At 40.9% G+C, this 27,035-nt stretch overlaps 1 protein-coding gene across 10 annotated transcripts in view; it reads left to right on the top strand.

The window, feature by feature from the left end:
- KCNC1 (potassium voltage-gated channel subfamily C member 1) overlaps positions 1-27,035 on the top strand; it is a 198,324-nt gene that overhangs the window by 4,395 nt on the left and 166,894 nt on the right. For 5 of the 10 annotated variants that reach the window (XM_073347355.1, XM_073347354.1, XM_073347352.2 and 2 more), the window contains exon 2: positions 21,193-21,360. The exons of 3 other annotated variants lie outside the window; for them this stretch is intronic. In XM_073347355.1, coding sequence (XP_073203456.1) covers positions 21,193-21,360 — 168 coding nt within the window. Of the gene's footprint in view, positions 1-18,915; positions 20,647-21,189; positions 21,361-27,035 lie in introns of those variants that run through there. 2 more of the 10 variants (XM_073347359.2, XM_073347358.2) reach the window with 2 other exon arrangements.

Genomic DNA, 27,035 nt, shown 5'->3' with positions numbered 1-27,035 from the left:
AGCATTTTAACAACTTATATGAAGGCTATCATTACCACCCTGTCCATTACACCCTGTCCATTAAGAAGACATTAAAAGACACTTAACATTTGCTAATAAAAGCAAAATGCAATGGTTGTGCATGTAAAGGAGCTAAAGAGAGGTTGATCTATACTGTGATAATTTAATGACAGACCTTGCAAAATACCTCAAACTCACTACAGCTAATTAGCAGTGAAATAATCAATAGCCTCTCTAATATAGGGACAGTATGCTAAGTACAGTAATATAATCAGGCAACAAACACATGAATACAGTTCCATCTGAATCTTAACCAACTGTCCTATTTTTTCCAGTTACTCCCTATATTTTAGTCATACACCAATGCTTAAATTAATTGTTATGTTAAGAAACTAAATTATTTAAATAAGCCAATTAGAGCTTATAGTATTTGTTACTGTTGGTGAAGATGATCATTAGATTTATAAATGCTTTGTTTTCATACTTCACCAAAATTACATGTTTAACATGGTAGTATAAACTTATGAATTTTCATTAAAATCCTTGTTATAGCTGTACCTTGTAATACCCTCAAGTAGAAAGAATACAGTTTACAAACTGAAATGTTCAGTATATATTAAAACCCCCTATAGATCACATATAGTGACATATATAAATAGAACAACAGTTCTCTGGACAAGATCTGATACAATTATTATCTATCAGCTTTGACTATTTCCTCCAGGAATTATCCAGGAAAAAAAATCAAAACACACAAATCTAGTCATTTTTGCAAATTTTTTTATTATTTCTTCTCATGCATAATCAGGGCCATATTTCAGTAGAGGGACGGTTTAGGACTTGTTAGAATAAGCATGAGTTTGAATATTCAGTATTTGGATTCAATATTTGAAATGTGTGATTGATCACCTAAGTCACATGTTATTGTTTCTGTTCTCAGATTGGATGTGTATTTGGAGAAAGGAGGGAAATGATGTTACATCTGGCAAGGCTGGCTACTATGCACGTCTTCATTCCCTCCCTCCACACCCCAAAAACGTCTGTGTTGCTAAAACATAAGTGCCTAGTCAGTAATAGATTACCCTATGGATTGAAAACTGGCATTTCTTTTTAAGCCTAAGGGGGTGGGGGGGAGTAGCTCACTATAGGATTGAGGGAAAATAGGGTAATGATCATCACTGGAAAAATAGAATCTACAGGCCAGATTTACAAAGGTATTTAGGTACTTAAAAGGCAGAGACGTCTAGTGGGATTTACAAAAGCTCTTAAGCAGGTTAGATGAAATCTATTGGAAGTTAGGCACCTAACTCACTTAGGCACCTTTGTAAATTCCAGTCGGGGTCTATCCGCATCTTTATACACCCAAATCCCTTGTAAATTAGCCCTAAAACTAGTAAGTATAAACAACAACAACAACAAAATCTACATAGCAACTTTAGAGGGGCTGATTCCTAGCTGGTGTAAATCAGCACAGCTGCACTGAAGTCAATGGAACTACATGAGTTTACATCAGCTGAGGACTGGGCACTATGTGAAACAGAAGCTATTCAGATCTACTGGGCATTCTGATGGCAAGATTGTAACAACTAGCATGGACCTCTCATAATTATCTGTAAGACAACTTGATATATGAATTGTTAAACACAATTTCCTAGCACCCTGCCTCTTTCCTTTTAGTTGTTGTTTCCTTGTATAGTGTCTGAACATGAAGCCCTTATTCAGGCAAACTCCCCTTTGACTTCGCTGGGAGTTTTGCCTACACAAGCACTGCAGCATTCAGTTTCCTACTTCCCTAATAAGCTGGTTTTTTTTTTAAACTGACAGTAGTTAACTTAGCCAATGTCAGGGCATCTGAAGCTTTCAGTAGAGTTTGTGTGCATGTGTTCACGCTAGCTTTAAAATGTTTTAAACTCTTTATTAACAATGCTGAGGGCTCTTACAGTGCTTCCAAAGAAACATTATTGTTGCTTTTAAATAAAGGGTTTAAATTAAAAGCTGGTGCAGCTATGATGGAGTTCTGTGGAAAGCAGCATTCAGCAGCTTGGCTTCTAAATCCTAGGCTTATACAATATTCCCTGTGAGCGAGGAAATCAGCTGTTGTGAGCTGGAGGAGAGGCATATAGGAAACTTATGGTAAGGGTGAGAGATGGTCCTGCGTCATGCTCCCCACATTTCTTCTTGACCCCATGGAAGCCCCTGCTTACCTCCAGGGGTGGTCCTTGAGGAATGGGTTTCTTGTGTTAGGAAGGAGTAGATCAAAGTGGGAAGGGGGAGTGAGACCATTCATGGAGTTGCCCTCACTTTCCCTTCGCAAACCCAAGAGGATTGTCAACCTTCTCAAACTTAGTTCCTCCTGCACCAAGAGAACCCTCCCGTGCAGGAGTGTTGATGGTGCAGCAGATGATGGGGAGCACATGACACCATGGATCCAGAAGGAGCCATACTTCCTCCATGGGATCTGGGTGCGCTAGGAGCCCTTGTTAACTCTGGTTTCCACAAATATCTGAAGACCCAGAGGAATCTATTCTAATCCCCCAAAGGAAACTCAGGATATTGTCTTGGACCTTTTCTTTTTGTTTAATGAAGTTCTCATAATGAATTATCGTCATGTGGCTACTGATATTGGGTGTGTGTGTTGCAACCATTTTACATTCTCTTCTTGTAATTAGGAAAGGCCAAGTTAGAACAGACACTGATCCATCTAGCTCAACATCCTGCTTCCGGCCAGACACAAGACAGTTAGATGACAGCCCTCATAATAAACCACCTTTCCAAGTTCTTGCAATGCTCTACTGGAGGGAAGAAGATATAGGTGTGAGGTCTTTTTTAGGAGTGGTGGGTGAAATTCTGTGGCCTGCATTGTGCAGGAGGTCAGACTAGATGATCATAATGGTCCCTTCTGACCTAAATATCTATGAATCTATGAATCTATAAGGGGGATTTCTTCTCAGTCACAGTTGGCAATCCTAGAAAGAAGGACAGACAGTCCCTGTAACTTTATAACGTAGTTGGTATAATTTTATTTTAAAAAGTTGGCCCCTTGAATCCACACTTGCAAGGGACCCTCTATGTGGATTTTCTCCTAATTAGAAGCAGGGAAGAATTAGCCACCTCCAGGGAACTGTCCCCTCCCTGGAAGAAATCCATCTGGGCATGGGGAGGGGCAAGCCAGGAAAGCAAGGGCAAAGTGTGGTGGGGAGACATGCATTATCCTTCAGACCAACCTACAGGGGTTTCACAGAGTTTCAACTTCTGCCTCTAGTTATATTAATTTTCCTGTAGAGCACATTTCATGCTAAGGCCACCCTTTAAAAAGAGGTTACCAAGAGCTGCTGTGGATGGAGGCTCCTTCAGAACATGGCAAACCCAAGTCCCTGACACCTCCTGGAAGAATTTAAAGGAAACTGCATGAAGGGAACCCTCACAAAATTATTTTCCTGCCCTGTCCCTCCCTGTGGGTTTTCCCCTGGAAGGACATGTCTAATCCTGTAATTAAACTTCCTGAACCTTTCACTGCCCTGTACTTTGGTAGAAAATGGTACAGTCTTATTACAGAGTACACTGCATTGTAGCTTTGTAAAAAGTATGGCCTTTTAACGTTACAAGAGGTTCCCTTGTTCTTGGATTACGGCATAGACTAAATCGTGGTGTGCAAAAGGTTTTCATTAATCACCCTTTTACAATTAATTATTTCATACCCCTCTAATATCTCCTTTCACCCTTTTTCTCTCTCATCAAGGGATCCATTCCTGAAAATGCTTATGTAACCCACTGGTGGTGTGTGTTGTGTCCCAGTCCATGCCCAATCCACAGAGCAGGAGTCTTTTGTAGCCCCAGCTAGAGAGCGTTAGCTCAAGCTGTAGCAGCTCCTACCTTCAGTTCTGGAAGAACCTGGTACATTGGTCAAGATGGAAGCCACCACACTTACACATATACTCATGTGAGCTGTTCCACTGACTTCAATTATTATTTTTGTAAATCATTTATATTATGGGAGCACCGAATCGGAATCAGGGCTTCATTCTCCTGGGCACTGTATTTACACATAGGAAGACATGGTTCCTGCTCCAAAAAGCTTACAATCTGATTTCAGTCAAGATGTCTTAAGTGGGAGGACAGATGAGGATAACAATGGTACAGTTGCATGTCTACCTCAGGTAGCTAGTGCACAACCTGACAATTCTGATTCAAGGACATTTTCTTCCCTTGGCCTAGTTCCAGTCTTATTACAGTTACTTTAAAACTTCCACCTGTTTCCATTTTTAACCCCCCTCCTGCTTCTGCTACACTCTGAGTATTTATAATTTATTATTTATTGTTATGCTTCTGTTTCATCCTATGGGGCTATTCATGTGATTTGGGACTGTTCATGTTATGAAGGGGTTTACTGGATTTAGCCTAGAGGTTGTGACCCTATACACTTTGCACAAACACAACTCCCGTTAAAGTGGACGGCATTTCAGCATGTGAAAGGACTCCAAAATCAGACCATTCTGCAATGCTCCTAAAACTTAAACTGCAGTCAATGGGAGGGCTGCTACTGACTTCAATTGGGTCAGATTTGGCATCTAGTTTTTTCAGTCTTTCCTCTTATGCTCCATGGCCCTAAAAATATTCTTTGCCTGTACTCTGACCTTTGCTATTTTGGTGTTGGTTGGAAAAAAGGCAATAAAATACTGACGTTTTATGGTGTCACATTGTGTGTGGAAGGGAAGGCAAGAGAGGTGAGATTAGTTAATTTTGATTTATAATATATTTATAGTTTATGTTCACTTTAAAGTATGATACATAACACTGATGGTTACAAATTAGTCCATACATAGTAAAATTATTTTTCCATCTACAGTCTAATATTCTAGAATATTGTTTTGCCTTCACTGGAAAACACATATTCGATACTGAGCTGTGTACACTTATGGTGCTATTTAAGTAACAAATAACAACAAAGTGTATATGTATTGCCTCATTTTTTAATGTAAACTGAGAATTATATAAAATCAGCTACAAAGGGCCCGATCCTATTCTTACTGTAATCAATGCCAAAACTCCCATTAACTTCAAAAAGAAAGGCTAATTTGTCTGAGAGTGTTGAACAGAACAACCGATCATTTACAATATGTTTCTTGAATAGATACATTATATATATTGATTCTGAAGCACTACAGCATAATATACAAATAAATCTCTCTCTTGGTAATTTATTGACAATGAAGTTGAACAAAATTTTTCAAATTATTAAAAAAAAAGTCTCTCAACAAAACCTTAAACACACTGTACTCAGACCTATAGTATTTATGCAGGCAAAACTCATGAAGGCAATGGGAGTTTTCCCCACATAGGACTATAAGATCAGGTCTTTATTCAGACTGCAAGACTTAATTTTATGCCTGAACAATTTCTGATCAAATGACATCTGAATGCTGTATTTAGTAAAGAGAAAGGGCAAATGGGGACTGTTAAGATTGTTAACCAGGAGCCAATCCAGCAATCCTTGAGTCAAGTGCATATTCCTTACTCATACAAATAAGGGATGCAGGATTGGGCCATATTTTGTACAGATTTGATTTTATGCAATTCCAGTGCATTCTTGAATAAAACAACAACAGAGCAGCCATTTTGAGTCTCTGCAACTGTACTGCAATTAGCTTCTCAGTTTCTATATCCTGCATCTAGAGTGAAGGGAGAAACAACAGTATTAGAAGACTGACTTGGCTTTCTCTTCTGAACACTGCATTATATAAATATATGAAACATGTATCTCCTATGTACAGCATGTGAATGAAAAAGTTGGAGGGAATCAGTGAATTGCATGAAATAAAATAAACCCACAGTGAAATTTGAATGCTGACAGTTTTAGCGCAATTTTGAAATTCCTCTTCTATGCTCATTAAGGGCCCAATCTTCCACCATTACTCACACTGAGTAGTACCTTACTCCATGAGAAGTCCCATTGATTTCTGGGGGACTGGACACTGAATAAACTACTACCAAATATGAGTAAAGGTAAAAGGGATCAGGCTCTAACTGATTTTCATTTTCTTCAGATAAGATTTATGGGACATAATGGGGTTCTAATAAATCATGCTATAAAAATTATGAATAAAGCTAAGTCCAAAGCTTTTTACAGTAATTGCTTATGATGTAAGACCCTTTAATAACAGCAAGTTAAAATTGCATTGTAATGAGTCTTTGTTAAATGCAATAAATCTCTGATTTCAGCGTACTGCAGAGAGCCAGCTACATATGTGCTGCACACATTCTTAGAACGCAGGCACACTCTGCTGGCATCCTCTTATGTAATTACATTGATAATTCACTGGCCGCGATAAATCTTACCATAGGACTGTTTGATTTACACTGAGAAAGGTTAGGTCAAGACAGTCATGATTCTGTGATAGCATAAAACAATTTAAAACATCTTTCTGGACTTTCATTTGAGTGATGGAAAGAGAACCTTTAAAAAAAAAGCCACCAAAACCAGCCAGTCAGGAGAAAGCTAGTTCTTTAAGCAACAAAAGCAAGATCTGCTCTAACAGAATTCTTCAATGTCCCAAGAACATACGTGACTTAAATAGGCATTTCAGTCTGCATGACTGGGCAGATACATCTACATTCCTTCATTTCCTGGGCCATCAACTCAACATTCACTTACAAGTCTTTCCAAATGGGTACAGAATTCTGTCAGATGTAATAGCTCCTAGTTTCCTTAGCATGAAAGAAAACAGAAAATCGTGCTCCATCAACATATAGCTACATTCCTCATTCAAATACAGAGAATGTGATCAGTCTAGATCATGCATTGTTTGATATGTTGTAAGGCATCTCTCCACCACCTGCCCCTTAGCGTGAGAAAGCCTTGTCTGTACCTGCTGTGGATCAGCTCCCTGAAACACCCAGCCTCAGGCAACACAAGCCCTGCCTTGCAGGCTTCACGCTCTCTCTGTACCGGTTAGCGATGGGCACACACTGACCCCTGAGACCTCAGACAGTGCCTCTGGAGTGCTCAACCCCTGTTCCCCTGAAAAGCCCCAGAAGTCTCAGAGCCACTACTCTCAAAGGAACAGCACACACCAGCTTACATGATTCAGCTCAGGATCCACACCCTTCTGAACACACAGCACTTTATATAGACAGAGAGAGAGAGAGAGAGAGAGTGAAAGCAAGACTAAGGGCTTGTCTACACTTCCAAGTGCTGCAGTGGTACAGCTGCGCCACTGTAGTGCTCAGTGAAGGCATTACTTACACCGATGGGAGACTTTTCCATACTCCTGAGCGACATAGTTCTAGTGACATAAGTTGATAGTGTAAACCAAGCCTACATTTATTAAAGGGCAGAGATTCAAGTGATAGAGTGAGACTACTGGGAACAAAGGGTTATACATTAAACAAAATCATAATAGACGTTCTAGAGGCTAAACTTAACCAACAAGGCATTCCCCTCTCTCTTACAAGATGGCTTACTCCAAGTACTTTCCCCAGCATTTTCAACCAGATTGGCCGAGACCCCTCCTCATAAGATCAAGCCTGCTGGTGGCTTGTCCTCACAGGTTAAATGGTTATGCTCCTAAAAGTGCATTGTCCTTACTTGTAAAACAGGGCTCTGCTGTGCTGTATTACTTCTTCCTGTAAATTTCCTCCGTTAAGATTTCCAAATCCTTCATTAGCATCGGGCTAAGTCTGTAAATGGATGCAATACTTCATTTACATGTATACAGACAGATAGTTTAAAAACTTCTTACATGAAAGAAAAGCTGTTTTTCGCCTTTCTGTTGACCAGTCCCTAGTCACAGACCTTATGAACATCTCCGTTCACAACATCCATCCACATGTTTTCCAGTGGTTATGGGATGAAGTGAGCTGTAGCTCATGAAAGCTTATGCTCAAATAAATATGTTAGTCTCTATGGTGACCAGTGTGACATTTACTTTCAGTAGAGACCTTACATGACAGTCTTTTGGTCCCTGTACCCTTGTGTTCCCCTGTGCCCTCCAGAGGGCATCCAGAAGTTCTTGGGTCACACCTTAGCAACAAAGAAAACATAAAGCTGCATTTCAAACAAGGGTTCAAAAAAGAACTAGATAAATTCATGGAGGACAGGTCCATCAATGGCTATTATCCAGGATAGGCAGGAATGGTGTCCCTAGCCTCTGTTTGCCAGAAGCTGGAAATGAGCAACAGGGGATGGATCACTTGATGATTACCTGTTCTGTTCATTCCCTCTGGGGCACCTGGCACTGGCCACTGTTGGAAGATAGGATACTGGGCTAGATGGACCTTTGGTCTGACCCAGTAGGGCCATTCTTATGTTTTGATTTCCCATACAAATAGAGAGAGCCCTGGTAAGTTCACATCATGTATTGTTTGATGTGTTATAGAGATTTACACAAGTCAGAAAGTTCAACTGTGGATTTCAATTTGAAACTGAATTTCCACCATTCTATTCGATTTTATTCCAGTTCTTACAAAGCCCTCCTCACCACAGCATCTGAGACTCTCTGGCATTTGGATCCAGTGTTCTGGTTTGTCCGGTTATAAATGATAAAGAAAGGCTCCAGGCACAACATTAGGAGTTAGATGTTCAGGAGAACTTCTAGTACATACAGGAACAAATCCTGAGAAGGGCTGACACCTGGAAATGGACACTGGCATGGACGCAGCGTGGTATAATAGAGAGGGCCCTGGGGATGGAGTCAGGAGACCTGAGTTGAAATCCTGGTCCACTGAAGCGAATGGCAAAACTCCCATTGACTTCCATGAGGCCATGATTTTGTCCCTGGGTTCTAATCCCAGCTCTGCCACTTGTCTGAGTGACCTTGGGCAAGTCATTTCACCTCTCTATGCCCCTGTTTTGCCTCCCACTCTGTCTGTTTAGTCTAGGGGTGGGGACTGTGTCTGGCTTTGTGTATGTACAGCGCCAAGCACCATGGGGACTACACCTTGACTCCGGCCTCTAGTCTGTACTATAATAACCACATCATCATCATCTTGGCCATAATGTGCCATCATTTTTTAAAGCAGACCTGCCCATTGCTTCTCTGCATTTTTCAGGATTTGGCCCACGTGCTGCACAATTGCTTTTAACTTATGTTTTCCAGACAAATCAAGCATGCCTTAACCAGCTCTTTGATACCCTAACCAATGTCTTTTAGTGTCAGGTGTTTTTTCAGTGCCAAATAAATGCACTTTTATATGAGTTTTGCTTAAGCAAGCAACATTGGGCAATTGGGTGATTAGTCCTAGATGTTTATACTTCCTAAAAATCCCAAGGGTGCAAGTAGTTTTATTAAAAGAGCTTATGTTAATTTAAACCAGTATGGATTACTTAAAGTGTTAGCTATGTCTAAACAGCAATACATCAATTCCACAAAAGTGCACTCACTTTTCTTGAGAAAAGGGCATTTAGAAAGTCTGCTCCATTAAGAAACAAAATAAGTTTAGTTTAGCTGCAGATGTCAGTAGGATTGCAAGAAAAGAATATTTTAAAGCCAACAGCATTTCTATATTGTTTTTCATCCCACAACCCAACACATTTCTATATCCACCACCATTAACTGCAGCAGCTTTTTAGCTAGAGAAGCCATTACAAACAATACACTATCTAACCTTCTGGGGAGGAGACATTTTGGCCAGGACGAGAGGGCAAAGCTCTGCTTTTACAAAAATTGCCATGGAATCTTTAATGTTCATGCAGAGCTGATCAGACTTCAGTGTTTTAGGTTCCACCTAAAATACAGATACACACAAACTTCCTGGGAAGTTGGAAGGGCTGAATTGACCCTGATAAAATTTCATCCTGTGGTTCTGGATAGCCTAGGTATGCTACGTGGGTGAAATCTATGCAAGGCTTATGCACCATTCATGACGAATTTATGCCCTATTTTGACAAAGGCAGATCTTGTATTTAAGGCAGTGGCCTGGGACTTGGGAGCTCAGGGTTCAATTCCAGACTCTGCCAGAATTCCTATGTGACCTTGAGCAAATCACAGTCTCTCTGTGCCTCAGTTCCCTAGCTGTAAAAATGGGAGTAATATCTCCTTTGGGTTGACAAACTGTGCTTTTGTAACCAGCCCAAATGAGGGGCGTGAAGAACAGGGGACGCTACTTGCACCTCCCCCCACCTCCCAGTGCCCCGGTTCAACAGGTGGTAACAATTTGTCCCTTTACGTGAGGCGTTCGTCCATTTAAACCTTCTTCCTTGTAGAGAGCAGGTACTTTTCTAATCATTCTTAATAAACTAATAAATAATCATCATCATAAAAAGAGACAATGAAGTGAATTATTTACAAGCGTGTCCAGTTTCCCAAGTTGTTTGATGAAGTACAGAACTGCATTGTCCAAGTTACCAAGTAACAGTGTGAAACCACAGAACTTCTATTTCTCTCCGATTTTTTTGTGCTTTAATATGCACCTTTTGCCCATTGCCAGCCTTCTGCGCTAAACACTCAAAACAACTTAAGCAAGCTACCAAATGTCAAGGAAAAAATGACTCCCCGAAAATTGGCCTCCGTTTAGTGGACACTCACCCATAGAGCAAGGTCAGGATACTCAGACTGAGGCTCGAGAGCCACAAGTGGCTCTTTAATGTGTCTCCTGTGGCTCTTTGCAGCACATGATATTAAAACATTGTGTGATTTAATTACTAACAAGTCTAGGTTATTACCCAGTCAGGGTGCTTTTACTATGTTATTAACCAATTGTAGTTGATAAAATAATAATACTTGGTCAGTCGTTTTGCTGTGAGAATAATATAAATAGTAGATGAAACAATGAATTCACATGACTGTGGGTCCTTTGGGTAATGGTGACCACTAATTTGGCTCCTGAAGCACTGAGGTCAAGGTATCATAGAGTCACAGAATATCAGGGTTGGAAGGGACCTCAGGAGGTCATCTAGTCCAACTGCCTGCTCAAAGCAGGACCAATCCCCAACTAAATCATCCCAGCCAGGGCTTTGTCAAGCCTGACCTTAAAAACCTCTAAGGACGGAGATTCCACCACCTCCCTAGGTAACTCATTCCAGTGTTTCACCACCCTCCTAGTGAAAAAGTTTTTCCTAATATCCAACCTAAACCTCCCCCACTGCAACTTGAGACCATTACTCCTCGTTCTGTCATCTACTACCACTGAGAACAGTCTAGATCCATCCTCTTTGGAACCCCCTTTCAGGTAGTTGAAAGCAGCTATCAAATCCCCCTTCATTCTTCTCTTCCGCAGACTAAACAATCCCAGTTTCCTCAGCCTCTCCTCATAAGTCATGTGTTCCAGTCCCCTAATCATTTTTGTTGCCCTCCGCTAGACGTTTTCCAATTTTTCCACATACTTCTTGTAGTGTGGGGCCCAAAACTGGACACACTACTCCAGATGAGGCCTCACCAATATCGAATAGAGGGGAACGATCATGTCCCTCGATCTGCTGGCAATGCCCCTACTTATACATCCCAAAATGCCATTGGCCTTCTTGGCAACAACGGCACACTGTTGACTCATATCCAGCTTCTCGTCCACTGTAACCCCTCAGTCCTTTTCTGCAGAACTGCTGCTGAGCCATTCGGTCCCTAGTCTGTAGCGGTTCATGGGGTTCTTCCATACTAAGTGCAGGACTCTGCACTTGTCCTTGTTGAACCTCATCAGATTTCTTTTGGCCCAATCCTCTAATTTGTCTAGGGCCCTTTGTATCCTATCCCTACCCTCCAGTGTTTCTACCACTCCTCCCAGTTTAGTGTCATCTGCAAACTTGCTGAAGGTGCAATCCACACCATCTTCCAGATCATTAATGAAGATATTAAACAAAACCAGCCCGAGGACCGACCCTTGGGGCACTCCCCTTAATACCGGCTGCCAACTAGACATGGAGCCATTGATCACTACCCGTTGAGCCCAACAATCTAGACAGCTTTCTATCTACCTTATCGTCCATTCATTCAGCTCATACTTCTTTAACTTGCTGGCAAGAATACTGTGGGAGACAGTGTAAAAAGCTTTGCTAAAGTCAAGGAACAACACATCCACTGCTTTCCCCTCATCCACAGAGCCAGTTATCTTGTCACAGAAGGCAATTAGATTAGTCAGGCATGACTTGCCCTTGGTGAATCCATGCTGACGGTTCCTGATCACTTTCCTCTCCTCTATCACTGAGCAACAAGATGATCTTCATCTCAGCCAGAATCAAAATCATCTCAGATTTGTTCACATGGGAACATAGGAATTTCCAGTTTCATTGAGACCAGTTGTCCACCTAGCGCAGTATTCTGTCTCCACTGGAATCCAGTACTAGCTACTTCAGGGAAAGATGTAAAAAAAAACTCTGCACTAGGCAGTTATGGAATAACCTGTCCCCAGGGAAAATTTCTTCTTAATAGTCACATTTAAAGGATAAAGCATGAGCATTTATATACTTTGCAAAACCTTTTTAAAAATTCTTATTATAACCAGATATTTATCTTATCCAGATAAACATTCTATCCTTTTTTGAATCCTGTCCTCAGTGACATATTGTGGCAATGAGTTCCACAGACTAATCAACATAACAATAAAATATATGTAAAGCAAGGCAACATTTCCCAACAAGTTGGAGTCAGATCCTGTTTCCATTGTATGCAATGACAATTTCACTATTGACTTTAGCTGGAGCAGGCCCTGGCTTAATAGCTGAGAACAGATATCTGTAGTGCCATGTACTTAGTTAGTTCAGGGACCGGATAGCTCACTCGTTTGGTATCACAATGTGAATATGCTATAAATCACCCACTCAAAGCAATTCCTTGCCAGCTGATAACTTTAGGGCATGGCCCATGAAATGAGTTGTCATCTTAGTACAGTTTCAACTGGGTAGATGTTTACACCACAAACAGTTAGCATCCTATGGGGAGGTGGGCTTTTCATCCCTAGAGACTGAACAACACTTTCAGCCTTACAGGTAGGCTCCAAAGTCAGGGAAGGGACACAGTTAACCCATTTCCCAGTGCTATCATTCTGTCACCTTTCAGACATTATGTGTAAAGACAAGAGTCTTGGAAACCTCGGAAAGCTACTTTTGTCACAGTCATCCATATTTTATTAGAACAGGAATTTTCTTTGAGTTGAAGCTGATACATTGAATTCTTCATATTGCGAAGTGCAACGTCACCACTTGACGAAAGTGACTTCAATGGAACAACTACTGGTGCATAATGTTAAGCCCGTGAACAAGTCTTTGCAGGATCATGGCCTTAAGGAGCACTGTCAGGGAGAGCAGAATTTGACCTTTTGCAGTATGTGCACTATAGCTATGGCATATACAAACACCGCACGCGCTAATCACTAAATGTTGCAGTTGTTAGATTCAACCTTCACAGCATGTATGCTTGTCCAAATGTTACTTAGAGGAACTATTCTGCAGGGTTGATTGCAGAAGATCCCCCGCTGTCATTTATCTGTTACTGGAGTTTTGCCATTGGATTTCAATGAAAGCAGGAGCAGCTCCTTAGTGTTACTTACTATCTGATGTCATATCCATTCCAGCTATAACAGAGATACAATCTTATTACAATTGAGAAGTAAGAAGCACACAAGGAATCGTCCTCTTTTACTATCCAAAGAGCTTCTCTGTACAGACTAGGGCAAAAACAACGTTGGACAAATTTCAATTTTTAAAATATTTTACTTACTCATGTTTTGATAATCAAGATAGAGCACATGGCCAAGTATAAGGGAGAAGTGCTCACAATGTGAAAATAGAAACAGCACGCAAGACAATACAGAGGCACGATAAGAAATCACCCTGCACTCCAAAAAATACCCTTAAGAGTACGGTAGATGAAGAATTTCAGTTCAGGTTAACGCACCTTGTTTTATATATTGCAAAAGAAAGAAGTAATATTATTTCTGTTTTAAATATCAGTGTTGCTGAAAATCAAAAATACAGCATCTGCCATCCAGTGGTTAGGATATATGATAGTGTGGCAAGTTTGGAAAGGATTAATGGGCTCAGTCCTGCAGTCCTTATTCAGGCACATTCCCACTGATTTCATCAGGTGGTTAGCCCAAGTAAGGACTGCAGGGTAGGGCCCCAAAGAATCCTACAAATCAATCTCACTCTTACATGCAGCTCATTTAAATGGATCAGTTAATATTTATACGAATCATTGTCAGTGTCAAAAAAGATGAAGTTTATAAAAATAACAGAATCAAATCGGAGTATGAGAGTTTTAAGACTCTGGGTAAATGCCACTTTACATACTGTATTATTTATAGATTTTTTGCCCCCCTAACCAATGCTGTCATCCTGTCTCTTAGAATTATTAGGAAGGCAGAAAGAAGGGATCTAAAGCAGATGTAAATGCAGGAGAAGTCTTGCTGAAAACTCCAGCATCTCTTTTGCAATTAATAGGAGGAATGTGTATGTAATGGTTAAAGCAGAGGGCTGGGATATAGAACTCCTGAGTTGTATTCCTAGTTCTGCTACTGGTTGTCTAAGACTAAATCATTTAGTATCAGAAGTATCCACTACTTTTGGGTGCCCCAATTTTTGAGTTTCTCCCTTTCAGGCGACTAGGGTGGGATTTTCAAAAGCATTCAGCGTTGGCCTTAGGAGGGTCTGTCTACACTGCAGTCGGAGGTGTGAACAGAGCTTGCGTAGGCATACTCACAATAGCTTTACATTTAGCTAGCATGCTAAGAATAGCCATGAAGATGCAGCGGTGTGGACTTCAGTGCTGGCTGGACAAGCCCACCTGGGACCCTGGGTAGGTACTCCATTACAAGCCCACACCAGGATCCATGCCACCACATCTTCTCGATTATTTTTAGCCATGATAGCTAAATTAATGCTCATGTGGGTATGCCCACACCGGCTGCAATCACGCCTCTGACGAGCGTAGAGTTATCCTTAGAGGCACAGCACAGAAGTTGCAGACAAGTGGGACGATGGTGGCTTTAAGCAGGGGAGCCATGTAAGTTCAGGCAGACCAAGCTGAGCTACTTATGGGTAGCAGTGCCATTTAGAATCCCCATAGTGGCATCTGCTATGGCCCCTCCTGCCCATTAAGCCTGTGGCTGAGTTGCTCAGTTCCAATGATTGGGGAACTCTGTCCCTGCCAAATTCAGGCCCATAAAAAAGGCCAGAGTAAGGAGGAAAATTCTGGCCCTAGCACCCGATTTTCACAACTTCATCTGAAGTCCATGAGAGCTGTAGGTACTCAGCACCACTCAAAAATCAGGTCAGGCACCCAAGTCTGTGGATGCCTTTGGCAATTTAGGCCTCATAAGCGTTGTTCAATTTACCAGTCTGGATAATGAAACTAATAATACTAATACTTCTCTACATCACAAGGATGTCATGAGGATTAATAAGTCACCATTTGCAAAAGCACTTTGGGAATCAGCCACACAAGGATATAGATATGCAAATTACTAATAACAAGCAATTCCACAATAGTCAAGGCAATTAGAGCGAAACTCACCCTTGTGAAGAAAACCCAGGACAAAACCAGTGGCATCTCCTAATTCTTCCTTAAACCCACAAGGGCTTAAATAGGACTTAAAACTCGTGCACAGAGCTTGTGCCAAGCCCTACGCTGGGGTGCAGTTCACCTTTAATAGCAAGGAATTTGGGTAGTTAGGTCAGTATTTCCTGTAGATTTCCCCATGAAGAGGAATCAGGCATCATCAGGATTCTCTAACTCAGATAACACTTTCTCTTGCTTCTATTTGTGCGAAATGACTGCCTCGGATGGAGTACTGCAGAAAGGGATCTGGGGGCATAGTGGATCACAAGCTAAATGAGAGGCAACAGTGTAACACTTTTGCAAAAAAAAAAAAAAGCAAACAACATTGTGGGATTTAGTAGCAGGAGTGTTGTAAGCAAGACATGAGAAGTAATTCTTCCTCTCTACTCCACACTGATTAGGCCTCAACTGGAGTACTGTGTCCAGTTCTGGGTGCCACATTTCAGGAAAGATGTAGAGAAACTGGAGAAAGTCTAGAGAAGAGCAACAAAAATGATTAAAGGTCTAGAAAACATGACCTATGAGAGAAGATTGAAAAAAATGGGTTTGTTTAGTCTGGAAAAGAGAAGACTGAGAGGGAACATAATAACAGTTTTCAAGTACATAAAAGGTTGTTACAAAGAGGAGGGAGAAAAATTGTTCTCTTAACCTCTGAGGATAGGACAAGAAGCAATGGGCTTACATTGCAGCAAGGGTGGTTTAGGTTGGACATTAGGAAAAACTTCCTGTCAGGGTGACTAAGCACTGGAATAAATTGCCTTGGGAGGTTGTGGAATCTCCATCATTGGAGATTTTTAAGAGCAGATTAAACAAACACCTGTCAGGGATGGTCTAGATCAGTGCTACTCAAAGTGGTGGTCCGCGGACCGCTGCCAGTCCGCAAGCCATTGGCTGCCAGTCTGTGTGCACAGTGGAAAAAAAAATTGCCGGTCCCGCACATCAGATAGCTTGAGAAGCACTGATCTAGATAATACTTAGTCCTGCCATGAGTGCAGGGGACTGGGCTAGATGACCTCTCAAGGTCCCTTCCAGTCCTACAATTCTATGATTCTAGAGAACTGCATGACAGTTTGATGCAGTTACAATGACATGCAAGAAAAACTATGATTTTGGACCGAATTCTCTGTCAGTGTAGATGGGTGCAGTTCCTTTGACTTCAGCAAAGATGCACCAATTTACACCAGCTTGGCCTGATGTCTCCCTCTCACAGATGTTCAATGTTTTTAAGGCCTAGTTCACAAATAAAATGCATACATACAAGTATGTGCATGATATGGTAAATTTAAACATACACTAGAAACATTTCTTTTTACCACTGTCAAGGCTGATTCCCCACTCTGACCTTGGCTTGGTAAACACTGCCACCACCCAAGTGAAAAACTGCCTCTTACAAATCCTTGAAAAATTCACTTGGGAAGTTTTGCCTGAGGTCCCTTGGCTTTTCCACCCCTCCCTCAGGGAAGCCAAGAAAGAAAATAAACAAAAGGGAAACCCAGCTGTTGCACGAGCTAATTGAAAAACATATGCACAGACCTTTTAAGACACAAAACCAATCAGGTTCTTAAAAAAGGTAAATTTCATTAAAACAAAAAGAAAGAAAATACATCTGGAACTTAGGCTTTTGCTAGATTTTTAAAAGTCAAGCACCCAAATAGTTTTCTTGGGGTTTCAGCTTAAAGGTTACAAGCAAACAAAAGCATCTGGGATGATTTAGTTGGGGACCGGTCCCGCTTTGAGCAGGGGGTTGGACTAGATGACCTCCTGAGGTCCCTTCCAATCCTGATATTCTATGATTCTATGATCTGGGGTTAGCACAGAGGAGTCCCACAAGCCAAAATAAAAGAAATAAACCTAATCACATCTATCTAAACATTCCCTGTCCCAACGAATCCTGCTAGGTATGGAGGATGAATTTTCATACCTGGTCCAAACTTGACGCAGCATTCCAGCTGCCCCCGTCTCTTCAGCCCAGAGAGAACAACAGAGTGACAAAGGGAAAGCTTTTTTCCTCATTTTAAAAAGTTTTAGCCTTCCTATTGGCTCTTTTGGTCAGGTACCCACTCCCTTTTCTTTACTTGGGGGACTTTTTAACCCTTTACAGGTAAAGCAAGCAGCCACCAAGAGGGACTTTATAGCTAACTGGCTGGCTGGGTGTCCATAAAAGGGAGCTCCCCCGCATTATCACAACCAGATTAATCACATTACCTGAGCCAGAAATCCATGTGGTTTTCAGTCAAGCAGGCCCAATTCAGCAAATGTGATTTTCACTGGTAGTAGCTACAGACATACTGTGAATATAAGTTCTGGTATCTGTAAACGTTAAAACAAAAATCTCATTCTATGGAATCGGTTTCTTGCTCCTCAGTTTGACAACAATTCTAGTTTTCTCTGGAACATGAAAACAGGCCTCACTCCATATGTTTGAAAGGAAGATTGTCCAGAGATAAAGCTAAACTCTGAACTGAAGAGTCCATAAAGAAACTCATCTACACAGGTGGCAAAGGGCGCAAAGCCTGGCAAAACACAATACAGACAGTTTGTGGCCTATGGGGGTACAGGAAGGGAAACAGTAGTCCCAGGCCCTATGTCATGTTTTCACAAAGAGCAAAAACTGATGTGTGTAGGGATATGGATTTGCACACAGATGCGGAAACTTAAGAATCATCCATTGCACTGCCCTGTACATGATATTAATCACAACGAGGTAGAATTTCCACATGGTGTGTAGAGATCAAGTGGCATAAAACTCTCACTCATGCTAATGGGAAGGAAACATGCTATTAAATTCACCTGCACTCTGTACTGGAAAGGTCCTTTAGCTTACGCGCAAAACAACAATTATGAATTCTTCAACTTGTTTAAAATAACACCCACTGGGCACTTGCAGGCAGGAGTATGCCCATTTTCATGAGAATATAGTCACCCTGGCCAAGGTGTTAAAGTGATTAGCGATTTGGGTGCTTCACTATTTGGGTTCCAGACTTGGGACTCCTAAAGGGGTGCTATTTTTAGAAAGTGCTGAGCACCCACCCTGTGAAAATCAGGCCCTTTTAAGGGGTCTCAGGTCAATACAACCCAGATCACTAGTCACTTCCAAATCTTGCCCCTTGGCTTTGAAATTCAGATCTTCTGGGTGCAGTTTTTAGCTAAAGAAAGATTTTTAGAGTAACAGTTTACTCTGTGTGTATCCTACTATTTTGTCTCAGCCCAATTTTTGGTTTAAATAAAAGTTAGAAAACTTTTGACCAGTTCTAGTTCTATTTTCCAAAGTCAGATTTTTCCCCTCAAAGAAGTGTTTATTCAAAAATTTCCCTTTTCTCTGTGAAATTGCAGGGGGGGGAATAGGGGGTGTGAAGTATAAAACCAAAAAATATTTTATTTGATCATTTTTCCTTTCTTCTCCCACTTCCTTCTCTTTTCAGAGGCAAAATTAGAAAAAGAAAAGGAGTAGAGAGGAAGAAAGGGAGGAAAAGAAGGGTAAGGGGAGAACAGGAGTAAAGGAAACAAAACATCTGGGGCAGAAGAGTATTTTCTATATACATTTTTACAAAAAAAAATTTTGAACAAGAAATCTCAAAATCCTCCAGCTTGAAATCTGCATAAAGAAAATGGCTTAAAGCACGTTTTGATTTTTTTTCCAAAAAACAGTGTTTTCTATTTTTCAATCAGCTTCCACATAGAGCACACTTTTCACTGAACAGCTACAAAAATATCTCAAAGTTTATGATCTTTTTAATCAGGTACGTGTGGAAACAAATTTCTGTATAGATCAGGAAGATATGTACGTGCTTTGTAAACTTCACACTTGCAAGCCTTGACCTAGCTGCATGTAGGGTAATCAGACAGCAAGTGTGAAAAATCAGGACAGAGGGTGGGGGATAATAGGAACCTATATAAAACAAAGCCCCAAATATCAGGACTGCCCCTGTAAAGTCAGGACATCTGGTCACCCTAGCTGCATGGTGTTATTACATCTTCTAGATGCCAGACAGCTCTTCCTTCCTGAATGATCCACACCTCTGCTTCTGGTACTTTGCCTCTTAGAGGCTGTGGTGAAAATGTTGGTTATTAGGACACAGTACCACTAGTTTTATTTATATAGCTACTCTCCCTCCCAAAGCATATAGGGTGTTCTGCAGCAGAGTAATTGCAAACACAGTAGCATAAAAACTTCACAAGTACAGCCCCTTAAAACAGAAACAAAAAGAAATCAGACAGTCCAATTGAAACAGTGGGCAGGAGGTAAAGACACATTAGGGAAAAGGGGGAGAGCTTTTTCTGAATGAGGAACAAAATCAGATGCATGTCAAGGGGAATGAACTCCACATTGCAGTGGCCATCACAGCAAACACACACATGCCTGCTGACTCCAGAAGCAATGGTTGGGATCCTGAAAGCGGGTTGGTGCATTATGTCAGATACCCAGCAGTGTTGAGTTGAGACCATCATAGGTTTTAATCTCCACGTTCAGCCAATTTAAAGCAAATCCATCACTTTGCAAACAGTTTAAAGAATGCAAGGTGGGGATGATGTAATCCTGGTCGTTCAACTCAGTGAGCAATCATGCCACTGCATTCTGAACCTGCTGCAAGCAAAGAACAGCCGGACTAAGAGCCCTTCAAAGAGGGGATCTGTAATATCAACCTTCGAGGTCACAGAAGCATGTTTTGTTGTTGTGAGGTTGTGACTGAATAGAGGATCAGCCTGTGAAAATGAAAAATACTTGTACTATCTCTGACATGTGGCTTGCATTGGAAGGGCATTGTCCAAGGACATTTTGGCGTTCCAGAAAACATATTCTAATGCACTCATTTTTTCTGTGGCCTATGAAGGACAGACACCAACCTGGTAAGAAAAATGAGGCCAACTTTATCTCCTCAAAAGCTCAAACACATACAGAGAGACTTTGATGCTCTATGATGCCCTTTGTGCTCAGAAATCCCAAGTACGAACTATGACCTTCACCACACACCCAAGGCCCTGAATCATATTTGGAAAGATCTTAAGAGAGATTTAAAGGAAAAGGTCTTTCTCAACAAAGACGCTGTATCTTCAAGAGGGTAGGACACATCAGATATACTTGCTGTAGCTAAGAGAGAAGACAGTTAGTTACTGCCTCTGAAAGCAGAGAGATGGCAAGGAAGCAGCAATGTCCGCCCCAGTAAGTATTACTCCAGCGGGTTCTCATTGCAGGTGAGATCCAGAAATATTTATCACACACTTGTGCATAGTTTAGCACATGGTTAGAACCAATATCATTTAAAAAAATGAATCTGGGGCAAACGGTTGTTAATCTTTAATTCAGCATTTATTAGTATAATGAAATGATGTGGTTCCTTATATGCATTCCCTTCTCTAGGGGCTTCAATATGAATATGTGCTTATGATCTGATAGAAGAGAACTTCACTGATTGCGTACAGCACATACTGTAGTAACAAGGAAGAGCAGTGTAGTCTAGTGTAGAGGTGTGAAAGACAGGAACTTCCAAGTTCTAATGCTGGCACTGACTTGATGCATGACCTCTAACAAGTCACAACCTCTTGGTATTGGTTTCTCTGTCTGTATAATCAGGACAATACTTATTTACCTCTTAGGGTATTGTGAGGACTAATTAGTTGACGTTGGCACAGTAACTTAGAGATATAATAGCACTACAAATTATTAAGTAAAATATATTTACTCTCAGTGTTATGTTGCTTTAAGCAGGTCAAGCAAGGACATCTTTTTATGACAGTAGGAAGAGCTAAAGTTCCTTTCAAAATAAATCAGTGGCACCAGAAGGCAGCTTTTATCTTTACTTCATTCAGAATATTCAGCACCCCTACAATAGAGAAACTGACAACAAACAAGAAAGCAAAGCCTACAGCAATTCAGGTATGTTAATCATAGGAACATTTAAGGTTATGCCTATAATACCTTCTCCCAAACCACAGTTCAAACTTAAGGAAGTCTCTTTGCCTCACATACAGGAAGAATCACTGTAGCAAGATATTCCATGTGCAACCGAACTCTACATGACAAGATCATTGATAAGTCTATTAAACCATATTTGACTGGGAGATGAGAAAGGAAGAAAGAAGTCAGGGAAATGGGATACACAGAAGAATATCCACTTATCTTGTCTAAGCATAGGGAAAATATTGCCTGTATATCTGGATATTTTAAACTCAGACACAAAATAAAGAAGAAGAACAGGGCTCTGTTCATGCCATATGTTGTCTGCCTTCATAGTTGCAGCTGGCCTAGTTTAGAGGAGTCCCATGAGACTAAAAAAATTTCTTCCTGAGTGTATTGACCCAGCTTTTGCTGTGGCATATAGGAATGGAACAGAGGTTTCAGGTTCAGGGAATACTATAGAAAAAATATGAGTCTGAACCATCAAAACCCTTGATTGTCTGGCTGTACCGAAAGAAGGACAGGAGACACTTGACATGGGTTTAATCAGACTGCAACTTTATTATTAGATGTCTGGGACTACACAGCAGATAAAAGTGTACAGTGCAGGTAACCCCATGTTTATTCCATAATTACCTGCGGGACTTTTATCAGCTTCTTCTTTTTTCATCCAGGTCCCTCTAGTGAATTCATTGCTGAGACCCTACCATATCCGGGAGCTTCCACCAGCTTCCCCTCTTTTTTCCATCCAGGTCTCTCCAGCAAATCCATTGCTGGGATCTTACCATCCACCCCTCACCTTGTAGGAGGGTTAATGCGGTTGGCTCCCTGCCGTATCAATCATAGGAGTCCCCAACCACCCCCGTTCGCTCCTTTACCAAATACCCCTTTTTAAGCCCTTTTCCAAGCCATTTATCCAGTTACTGTATACCTTCCCTATGGAGTGCCTGCACTGGACATCTGCCCTACACGTAAATAATGAGCTGCAATTCCATCTGAATCCACTGTGGGGAAGGCGAAAAAAACACAAATCCACCTAAGCCAATATGGTGGCAAGGGAAAAATTCCTTCCCAGCACAAACATAGTGCCGGTATGGACAGTGCAAAACTTGTGTCACTCCGCTGGTGGGGGTGGGGAGGAAAGGAGTGTCACACCCCTGAGCAACGTAAGTTAGATTAACTTAAGCAGTAGTGTAGACTTGCCCTAAGATAAGTTTTTACTACCACAGTATTTACACCTGTTAGCACGGCACTAACCAACATAGCTGAGCAGGGATGAGATGGATTCTACTCCTTCTTATGTATCAGCAGCAGAACGCTTAACTAAAATTCCCATTGTGGAACGTTTATTATTGCTAAGAGATGTAAAAGAATCCAACCTAGCTTTCCAATTCCAAACTGAGGGCTTTGTTCTGGAAGGCATTGAGAAACTATAAGGACAGGATTCCTAGCTGGTGTGAGCAATCATAGCACTGCTATGTTTGATGGAATAGCACCCATTAAGGATATGGCTCAAAACATGGAATTCCCTTATATTTTTAACAAAATAATTTCTCACAGTAGAGATGCAATGTCACGACTGAGATTCCATAGCTCCCACAGAAATTGTGGATGGTCAGCACCTTTCAGAATCAGGTCGTAAAGGAGTTCTCCGAGATGGGTTAAGCATTATAAAAAAAGTTTAAGCTGGAGAATACAGCAATTGTTTAGCTTTGATTCATTAGTATTAGTTTTCCATGGGGACATAATAATAATCCTTTGCGCTTCTATATGCCTTCTATACAAGGATCAACGCACTTTACATAACATTATATGACTTCTTACAACGTTCTTGTGAGGTCGATAAGTATTATTTTACCTATTCTTACAAATGTATAAACTGAAACACAGTAAGATTAAATTATTTGCCCAAGATCATACAAAAAAATCACAGGAAGAAGTAGGAATAGAATCTTGACTTCTAGTCCCATTGTTTCCAATCATCATACTAACCACAGATTTCAGTAGAAGTGTTACTGTGACATTACTAGCTTCCTGTTAAATAGTTCAAGAGGAGTGACATCCAAATCTAGGAGCACCTGTACAGTGTGTAATTCTGGTAAACAGTGTTCTAAAAACCTAGTGTTCCCCCTCCTATCTGCAAATGAAAGGACAGTAGAAAACTTTCACACACTCTAGGATGACCCACAACATTCTGTCCTTCCTTCTCCAAATATTTGTTTTTATTCCCTAGAAAATAAAGGGATAAACTAAGCTGTGGAAACTCAAGCAAAATTATTTACAGATTAATTGTCATGGTCACAGCAGATACCATGCTCCTGCCCCATCTTCCCGCAAGTTTATTGTGTAAACATCCTAGATTCATTTTATTAACAAAACAATTAGTGCCCTGGAATATCCAACCTTTACAAGCTAAAGGCCTAGGGATGGAGGATTGCAGGGGTGCTGGAACAATTTTTATAGTGCGGGTGCTGAGAACCATTGAACCAAACTAAACCGTGTACATGATGGAAACCACTTCAAGATGGAGGTGCGACAGCACCCCCAGCAACCCTAATTCCAGCACCTATAGAGGACTGTACTAATCCCCTCACCATTGCTGCTCCAGCAGGAGGCCAGGAGCCACTGGCCAATACAGCCCCCAAAGTGGGCAGATATGGCCAGAGAAGAGGCATGGCCAAGGGACTCACACGATGTGCTGGTAATTCACCACAGGTGAGGCTGTTCTGTTCTGAAAAAGAAATGTGAAAGTGGCTCCATCTTAGTCACAGACCTTCTCTCTCCATGGGAGGATTCAGTCATATCTGCTAACTTTAGTGACAGCCAAACCCCCTGGGAGGGTTGCAGTGCAAACATTGCCTATCACCCCGTCTTTCCCCAGCATGAGTGCCCCACTGACGCAGATGCCCCCACCCCCTTGCTGGTGAACAACAGTTGCAATTTGGTCCCTCCCCCATACCATGCTAGTTAAGTGCTTGAATGAAGGCCATAGTCTAGAAACTAAAGTCCAGTATGTCCGGAAACATCCAACAGAACTTCCTGTTTAATCGCGGGATTTCCTGTCTAATAAGAAAGAACATTAAATAGCACCAAAATACCTTCATCTTCATTCTTCAGATTGTGCAAGCAGATTTCCTAAGGAATCTATTTTAAATCCCACATACTTTGGATTTACAGCTGTATGCATTTCAGTTGCTGCCTGCACACACGTTTATAAGCCTACTTTAGTTTATCAGTTGGGAACAACTCGCTCACGGGGACCATTAAACCTCAGAGCCATTGCCAAAGAGCAGTTTGGGAAATACATTCTGCCAACCTAAAATTCCTGCTGTAGTATCAATTGGATAAAGCATTCTTCACTTCCTCTCCTGCAACTCTTGAGTAGTTTTGCTGTACTCTGTTTAACAGCTAACTCCTTTCACCCAGAGGGGGCTGGTACTTCACTCGTGGACAGAGTGATTCTTCTGTACGATTTGGAAAGCACTTAGGGATCTTCCTGGATGAAAAGCACTACATGAACGTTAGATCACTAATGCTGTAAACCCCATCTTGGAACTATTTCCAGGCTTTTTGGAAGGTTGAAGAAGAGAAGTTTGTATATGTTCTTCTCCCTTCCCATGCATAGTACCCTCCCTCCCCTTTCACTCCCCCTCAGTGTTGGCCTTTCAAGGGATTCACTTTAAGGAAACATTGGGATTTTACAATTTAGGATTTGATTTTGTTCTGAACTTAAAGATATAAAATAATTTCTTCATTCAAGAGGATCCAACACTGTTTGGGATTTTAGTTTTTTTTTTAATCTTTCTAGTAATTTTCTGACCATCAAGTTGACATTTAAATATTATATATCATCTCCATAGTGCACTCTTCCTGATCGTTATTTTTATTTATTGTCTCTATTAGGGTAGTACCCAGAGGCCCCAATTGAAAATCTGGGCCCACTGTGCTAGGTACACATAAGTCACAGTCCCTGCCATGAATAACTCTGAGGCTAAATAGACAAGACGGACAAAAAGTGGAAGAAAAGAAGTATTATTATCCACATTTTGTAGATGAGGAACTGAGGGCACAGGGAAGTTGAGGGTCAGATTTTCTAAAGAACTCAGTACGAGCAGATTCAGACAATGACTTTTATAAAAACTAACCTATCCGAGAAATATTTCCCTTTTTCCCTCAGATGTGGAATTCTCCTGCCCTCAGAATTATACTTCCTGAGACCCAGGAAAAGTAAGATTCAATCCTGCAACAGTGACAGGATTACGTTGGTTTCTCACAGCTCCCCGGGGCTAAAAATAGGAGCTTTATACCAATGGAGAGAAAAGATATTCTCTTCTTTCTGATGGGTCCCAGCATTCACTTGTAGCCCCAGATGGTCTTCAGATATTTACTGCATCTTAGAATCATGACATATTTAGATATAGAAAAACTATTTATAAATTTTTTTTTGGCTCCTTCTGAGTTCTCAAGAGTTGGACTCGTGGTAATTAAGGAACTTGCCTTTACAGGTGGAGTGATATAACAAATAGTTCCTAAAAAATTGTAGAACTCTATAAAACATTCTTAAAATAATTTTCTATAAGATGTGTCATATATATAGACTCCGTCTGATGTAAAGATTTTATTGATACTTACTTGGGATGACTGGCGTAACTTTGCCACTTTTTGACTAAAGTCAGTGGATATTCTACTCATGTAGACACAGTCTTTATAGCATACCAAATTATCATTCTTGTCACACACGCACTCTCTCTCCCTCTCAAACACACACACACACACACACACTAAAAGAAATGGACCTGGGTGGGGGGAAATAACATTGCCAAAATGCCCTATTTCTCAAAGGTTTGTGTATATATATATAATTTTTCAGCACTCATATACTGTATTTTTGTTTCAACTATCAGAAAAACCTTTCTTAGTTGTAATTAAGTAGACAGTCTAGTTAATTATAAAACTAACTTGCACATAGATGTGAAATATAAATCAGCATAGGTGCAATTCAGGAGATGAGACAGTTAGCTACAAAGTTAAGTGTGGACTTAGGTGGCCTGTATATTCCTACAAATTTTGACTATCCACTGTTGTTCCACTTAATCTGGAGTGTTTAGTTTAAATACAGTTTGCTGTGGGTTTGTTTGTTTGTTTATGTATAAATGACTTCTATGTTTCTCTGGCACATACCAACAGCATTATACAAACAAGGGGTTGGCGCTAAGTCCTTATGCCTCCTTAACTTTGTTATTTCCTGATTTTTGAGTATGCAAGGTAACCATGCAAATGTAATGTTTCCTCCAAAATATTTTTAAATTGAATATCCAAGGTGTGGATTTTTTATTTATTTATTTTAAACAAGAAAAGAGAAATTCCATAATGGGGAGCTGTTTTGCTGAAAGCCACTGGAGCAACCTCTCTCAGACACTTTACAAAGTCCATTGGAGGGAACCAGTCTTGTAGACCTGAGGCGTGGGGTATATATAACCTTGCAAGATGCACAGTAAATAAGGCAAGTGTTTCTCTAGATCTGTTTCATTCATTGCACGCCTTTACTAAAGTTTTCACTGTTCAGCTAAGTTAGGTCAGCGTGCATTCACAGCCTTAGTTCCCCTCAGCAGAACATTTTACATGCTTAGGGAGAAACCTCTGTTTAAAAAGTA

The sequence above is a fragment of the Lepidochelys kempii genome, chromosome 6, assembly GCF_965140285.1.
Source record: "Lepidochelys kempii isolate rLepKem1 chromosome 6, rLepKem1.hap1, whole genome shotgun sequence".
Classification (NCBI taxonomy): Eukaryota; Metazoa; Chordata; order Testudines; family Cheloniidae; genus Lepidochelys; species Lepidochelys kempii.
This window is presented reverse-complemented; position numbering and strand designations above follow the sequence as displayed.